The sequence below is a fragment of the Entelurus aequoreus genome, linkage group LG19, assembly GCF_033978785.1.
Source record: "Entelurus aequoreus isolate RoL-2023_Sb linkage group LG19, RoL_Eaeq_v1.1, whole genome shotgun sequence".
Classification (NCBI taxonomy): Eukaryota; Metazoa; Chordata; class Actinopteri; order Syngnathiformes; family Syngnathidae; genus Entelurus; species Entelurus aequoreus.
Window position 1 is genome coordinate 24,932,428 of NC_084749.1, and position 7,500 is coordinate 24,939,927.

Here is a 7,500-nt window from a genome sequence, read left to right on the forward strand (position 1 = left end):
AATATTAGCATGCTAGCAAGTTAACATTAGCATGCTAACTTTTTCTGTTAATTTTAAACTTTTTTTCCTTACTTCCGCAGCCATACACCTTAGAGTCATATAACTTGGTTTGTAAAACATGCCAACTGTTAGCATGCCTGTACAATGCCTATAGCATTGTGTCATGTCTGTTCTTATTTTCTACAATATTAAACAACTGATTAGAGCATATTTCAAGACTGGTGAGTCCATTTTTTTTCCAGAGGCTGTAGGTGGGCTCATAAGTCCCATTTTATTTTTGGTCAGCCTTCTGCAAGTGGCATATTTTTCCTAATTTGCGTTAGAGCCAATCGGTGGTGTGTTATGTTTGCCTACATATTTGTCATCTGTAGAAGTTTTCCCTGTTTTAAATTGTCTAACAAACTGCATTGGTGTTGTGCAGGGCCTATTTCCAGCAACATAAACGTTGCTACACAGCTGTGATCCCCACCAATGTGTTTGGTCCACATGACAACTTCAGTATTGAAGATGGTCATGTGCTGCCAGGTCTAATTCACAAAGCTTATATTGCCAAAAGTAAGTATATATTTTTTTAAGTACATACGAAATGATGCATAAGCACTAGTTGTTTCATTCATAAAATGTATAATGTTATCCATCCATCCATCTTCTTCCGCTTATCCGAGGTCGGGTCGCAGTGGCAGCAGCCTAAGCAGGGAAGCCAAGACTTCCCTCTCCCCAGCCACTTAGTCCAGCTCCTCCCGGGGGATCCCGAGGCGTTCCCAGGCCAGCCGGGAGAGATAGTCTTCCCAACGTGTCCTGGGTCTTCCACGTGGCCTCCTACCGGTCGGACGCGCCCGAAACACCTCCCTAGGGAGGCGTTTGGGTGGCATCCTGACCAGATGCCCGAACCACCTCATCTGGCGCCTCTCGATGTGAGGAGCAGCGGCTTTACTTTGAGCTCCCCCCGGATGGCAGAGCTTCTCACCCTATCTCTAAGGGAGAGCCCCGCCACCCGGTGGAGGAAACTCATTTCAGCCGCTTGTACCCGTGATCTTGTCCTTTCGGTCATAACCCAAAGCTCATGACCATAGGTGAGGATGGGAACGTAGATCGACCGGTAAATTCAAAGCTTTGCCTTCCGGCTCGGCTCCTTCTTCACCACAACGGATCGATACAGCGTCCGTATTACTGAAGATGCCGCACCAATCCGCCTGTCGATCTCACGATCCACTCTTCCCTCACTCGTGAACAAGACTTAACTGAGAATTTCATGGCTGCAACACGTGCCAAAGTAGTTGGGAAAGGGCATGTTCACCACTGTTACATGGCCTTTCCTTTTAACAACACTCGGTAAACGTTTGGGAACTGAGGAGACACATTTTTTAAGCTTCTCAGGTGGAATTATTTCCCATTCTTGCTTGATGTACAGCTTAAGTTGTTCAACAGTCCGGGGGTCTCCATTGTGGTATTTTAGGCTTCATAATGAGCCACACATTTTCAATGGGAGACAGGTCTGGACTACGGGCAGGCCAGTCTAGTACCTGCACTCTTTTACTATGAAGCCACGTTGATGTAACACGTGGCTCTGCATTGTCTTGCTGAAATAAGCAGCGGCGTCCATGGTAACGTTGCTTGGATGGCAACATTTGTTGCTCCAAAACCTGTATGCACCTTTCACCATTAATGGCGCCTTCACAGATGTGTAAGTTACCCATGTCTTGAGCACTAATACACCCCCATACCATCACAGATGCTGGCTTTTCAACTTTGCGCCTACAAAAATCCGGATGGTTCTTTTCCTCTTTGGTCCGGAGGACACGACGTCCACAGTTTCCAAAATTAATTTGAAATGTGGACTCGTCAGACCGCAGAACACTTTTCCACTTTGTATCAGTCCATATTAGATGAGCTCAGGCCCAACGAAGCCGACAGCGTTTCTGGGTGTTGTTGATAAACTGTTTTCGCCTTGCATAGGAGAATTTTAACTTGCACTTACAGATGTAGCGACCAACTGTAGTTACTGACAGTGGTTTTCTAAAGTGTTCCTGAGCCCATGTGGTGATATCCTTTACACACTGATGTCGCTTGTTGATGCAGTACAGCCTGAGGGATCGAAGGTCACAGGCTTAGCTGCTTACGTGCAGGGATTTCTCCAGATTCTCTGAACCCTTTGATGATATTACGGACCGTAGATGGTGAAATCCCTAAATTCCTTGCAATAGCTGGTTGAGAAAGGTTTTTCTTAAACTGTTCAACAATTTGCTCACGCATTTGTTGACAAAGTGGTGACCCTCGCCCCATCCTTGTTTGTGAATGACTAAGCATTTCATGGAATCTACTTTTATACCCAATCATGGCACCCACCTGTTCCCAATTTGCCTGTTCACCTGTGGGATGTTCCAAATAAGTGTTTGATGAGCATTCCTCAACTTTATCAGTATTTATTGCCACCTTTACCAACTTCTTTGTCATGTGTTGCTGGCATAAAATTCTAAAGTTAATGACTATTTGCAAAAAAAAAAAAACGTTTATCAGTTTGAACATCAAATATGTTATCTTTGTAGCATATTCAACAGAATATGGGTTGAAAATTATTTGCAAATCATTGTATTCCGTTTATATTTACATCCAAAACAATTTCTTAACTCATGGAAACGGGGTTTGTATATATATATATATATATATATATATATATATATATATATATATATATATATATATATATATATATATATATATATATATATATATATATATATATATATATATATATATATATATATATATATATATATATATGTGTGTGTGTGTGTGTCTTAATTAGATTATCAAAAAAAAAATAGTGCTCGATACCGTGGTAGAGCGTAATATGTATGTATGTGTGGGAAAAAAATCACAAGACTATTTCATCTCTACAGGCCTGTTTCATGAGGGTTTCCTCAATCATCAGGAGATTTTTCCCCACACATACATATATATATATATATACTGTTGCGTCGACAGCTCTTCCTCCCAAGGAAGTCAGTCTGCTGTCCACTCCCAAGTTATTTTAATGGCAAATAAGCTGATGTTAAATTGACCACCAAAAGCAGTAGTTGGTATTTCGTTGTTTATTGTCAAAGCTTTGGCAATAATGAGACCAGCCTTGCCCAAACTATCCCGATGCGTGGCTCTATCCGGTCTGCCTTCTTCTCCCTCTTCCTGTACTCTTCTCCCCTTTTGTTTTGTCTACTGCTTGCATTCCAGACGCTCCAAGGCCTCAAACACACAGTCAACCTTTTACTAAGCAGACAATTTGGAAAAGCACTAGATGTTTTGTAATATGACTACGGAAGTAAAAAGTAACACAAAATATGGATATATGGAAAATATCTCGTTCCATCACTCCCCCTTTAAGATCTTCTAATAAGATCTTTTACTACTAGTTAAACACTTCTAAAGCACGCCCCACATTAAAGTAGGTGCTGTTTTTTTCTTTGAGCAAGCTAGCAATAAAAACAACAGCATATTTACATTGGAGATAGATGGAGGGAGTCCACGTCACTGTCGTCATGGTCGGGGAAGGAAACCAACAATTCTCGAAAGTTGCTAGACCCCCTTTAGTGACACTTAGCCCAAGGGGCGATAAAGCAACCGCATGAGGCTATGATGGCCAAAAAAGCTCCGAATGGAGACCAAGACAGACTTAATTAGGTCAGTCCACCTGCCTAATGTGCTTAGAAGCCAATCTTTGAAGGGGTCAGAGAGAGAGTTCCCTAGACAGGGCCTGGAGGCCCTTTAAGGCCCTCTGAACTGAGCCATCGGGGGTAGTGTTGTTAGGAATGAAGGTACAGCATTGGTCACCAAACATTGCACACACTCCTTCTTTGTTGGCTAGGATGCGGTCAAGGGCTATGCGGATCTGAACGGCCCTGAGGGAGGTCGGGGCAAGTTGTTCAGCAAGTCCCTCAACGGCGTCACGAGTCAGGTTGGTTAGTCTCAACGGCGGCGGGGAGTTAGAGAGGCCGCTGAAACAGGAGTTCCAAGGGGTGTTAATTTGGTGAGTGGGGTCACCAGTCTAACCATAGCACAAAGCCCAACGGCTGACGTCGGGATTCTAATGTACAATCTGTGCTTCCCACAACACCAGAATAAGTCAGCTCGTGCCTAAGGGCCTATCCTAGAGCCATCTATCAGTGTGGTGCACCAGTAACGGTTGATGTCACCCAATTTGTTGGGGGACGGAGAGGGTCCTGTAATTTGAAAACGCGTGTAATTCAGCTTTTGGGCCACAAAGGGAAGAAGTCGGGTGGTATTGTCAACAGAAGGGTACACATGTCAGTCAACTTAGAAGGGGCGGGGTAAGTGTGGGAAAAGGGACGTCCAGCGGAAGAAGCAACACAGTCACCCAGGTTTTGGCATCCACCTGAGCCACAGGTTGTCTGCACCCGCTCCTAAGGTCAAAGGTAAAAGTTACCAGGCCTTCGGTGGTGATGTCATTAGCACGCACGTATGTGAGCCTTTGAAACACCACCGAGGTGGGGTGGTACTTTAGGTGCTACAGAGGGTGTAGAGGTAGTTAACGCCCTCTCAAGGACATTCATTTTAATAATTCCTTTAGCGTCTGTATCAGTCAGGTCAAGCCCCAAAACAACATAAAAGGGACGATGGGTACAACTTACCAGAGTATGTTGTCTGCATCCGACACCAATGGTTCAGGGTTGAGTCGTAACAAATATAGAGGTTATTACCACGGTAATAGTTATTGTGTCCCCCGTAATTAATCACACTGCACAGGTCAAAAAAAGAAGTCTTGCTGTCCCCCCTAACCCAGTCTATTTCAAGTCCGCCGTATGTTCTAAGACACTTGTCAGTCACTGTCGTCGGGAAGGAAGGACTGATGCACAAGAACAGTAGAACAAGCCTAAACAACAGTCCGTCAGGGAGTACTACTGCGTGTAACATCCTGCCTTTCGTCTATCAAAATCAGAGTAATTCAGGTAACGAAACGGGGATAAACATCAAACTTTTCACTTAATATAACGTCACAGATAGTTATGCTGAAAACAAGTAAGAGAAATTGGATAACTTCGACTATAAAGGCTGGTCTCAAATAAGGATATACAGTACAATATAGAAGTTGAAAAGAGTAATGTAGGTAGAAAATCTCTCTCGTCTCCTGGGCTGAGGGGCAGATGTTGTGGCGATGTCAGCAATGACATCCCCTGGTGATCTGTCAGGTTCTTCAGCTGTAGTGCAGAGGGAGAGGTGGTACCAGGTGTCCCCTCCACCAGCCAGTCGAAGGGCGTGGGACGTCCGTTCTACGACCTAGAAGGGACCAGTCCACCTGGGCTCCGTCCACTTGCGTTTGATGACCTTGATCTTGACCCTCTCAGCGGGCGGAAGGGAATCTGTACAGAAGAACTGGCACACAAATTTTGCAATTTTTTGTGTAAAATACCATTTTGGTTTTACGCTGAGTCCTCCTTCCATGGGGGGCTGCTGGTCCTGTGAATGGCTGACCTGTATGCAGCTCATAGGGTGAAAAACTCAAAGGGCGGTAAAACAGTTTTATTCACGGACCTTCGAATGATCATTAACGCTAATTGCAACATGTCAATCCAATTAAATTTGGTCTGTGCACAGATTTTAGCCAATTAGTTTTTTATGTTCTGGTCCATCCTTTCAACCTTGCCTTGGGACTCAGGATGGTACCCCAAACCTGTGTTCTAGTCCGAAAGCCTTTTCGACCAAGGCTAAGTGAGTATTTTTTTTAATGGTTGCCGTTGTCTGACCTAATCTTTTTGGGGAAACCATGTCGGGGTACTAGGTCATTCACAAGTCACTTAATTACTGATATTGCATCCTCTTTTGAGGTTGTTGTTGCTTCCGGCCAACCACTGTGATTGTCAACACAAGTCAGTACGTACCTTTTCCCTTGTACCGTATTGATCATATCAGTGAAATCAAAGACTATACCTGGTTCACACTCACCTCCTCCATATTCTAAATTTGATCTACTAAACTACTATCGATGTGTAAAATCGTTATTTTCAAATTAAAATTAGTTATAACTTCTTACCCACGGGAAAAATGTTAAAACTATGGAATGTGTCAGAGTCGGATGATTGTCGATTTTGTTCCAAGGAGTCTGTATCCACCCTCACTCACCCCCTTCTGTTTCTGAAAAAAAAGACTGTGTTAGTCATACTATCACTTTCAGAAACATCTAAGAAAAAGGTCAGCTAATAGTCAAGTAGCGGAGGGCAGGTCATGTTTGAGGTCAGTGATTGTCTCTTCAGCCTCTATGGTCCACTGGGGGGTGGTGTTAGGGTAGGGGACCCCTTAGCAATATCACAATTAACTCAAACTCATCTGAACCCTAACTTTTATGTAACTTATTCAATATGGTGAAAGTAACAAAATATGCTTATATTTATATTGTCACCAATACTAGAAAAATACTACCCTTATGGCGGATGCTTTAGCAATAGTATTTTGAAATTTTACCACACCTGGTGGCCCCAATAATTCATTAAGTCAAGCTCATGTTGTAGAAAGTTGAATGATGCAGACACGTTTGTTACTGAATACTTTCTATCAGACTTCTGTCTTGACGACTATGTGTATGTAATGAGCAAGTATAATTATTTGATATGCTTAAATGTGTAATGTGTCGTTTTAGCTCAGCTGTTGTGTAGCTGCTAGCTCCTCGTAGCCTACAGGTGTCTAAAGTGCAGCCCATAGTTATGTGTTTAACATAACCATGGGCTAAACCTAAACAATTGAAAATGTGGTATTTGGGTGTCGGTGTAATGTTTGGCAGCTACGCCGTGTCTTATCATTGTACCTAAGTTCTTTGGTTTTGTAGGCGAGACAGAGAGCAAGGGAACAATGTGGGACACTATTGTGTCCATTTTATACCATGCTAGCTGTTGCAAAGATAGGTCAACATGAGCAGCCACACCTTGAGTTCCAACATATATAAATAATCATAGCATATGGCGAGTCGGGTGGCAGAACACACGGAAGCATCTCAGCCAGTCAGGGTTTTCACTGTTAGAGCAGTTGGATGTCAGCCATTCCTGTTGTTTCAGGCTGTGGTATGAGCTCATGGAGTAGTCTTGGTAGTGGTGTCGCAGCTGGGTGGTTCAGCTGTCAGGTAACACCAGGAATGTTCCTTCTTTGCAATTTGAATGTCAGGGTACAGTCTGTAAAGGAGGTCCAGCAATCTGAACCGGAAGTGGTTTGGTGACAGGTAACCTTCTTGTGACCCCAGCGAAGCCTTCGACCTTTAAAGAGGAAGCACACAGTTTTTTTGGTACCTCTGCATTCAGAATCGAATGGGTGGCTGATAAAATTGTCCGTTGACACTCATGTCCAGCAGGGGTCCTGTCTGTACTTCCTGCTGCGGCTCCTGATGTGGGCGTCCTCTTACACGCCTTCGTGTTCGTTTGTTGGCACGACAGAACCTTTCCTGTTCGGAAATGTTCGGACAGTCACTACTCCAGTGACCAGGCTGGTCACAGCCGAAACAGT

General features: G+C 43.7%; 1 protein-coding gene across 2 annotated transcripts in view; it reads left to right on the top strand.

Moving 5' to 3' along the window:
• The window catches only part of LOC133635226 (GDP-L-fucose synthase-like), a 45,188-nt gene that overhangs the window by 19,652 nt on the left and 18,036 nt on the right, over positions 1–7,500 (top strand). For both annotated transcript variants that reach the window (XM_062028149.1, XM_062028150.1), the window contains exon 5: positions 422–555. In XM_062028149.1, coding sequence (XP_061884133.1) covers positions 422–555 — 134 coding nt within the window. The remainder of the gene's footprint in view (positions 1–421; positions 556–7,500) is intronic.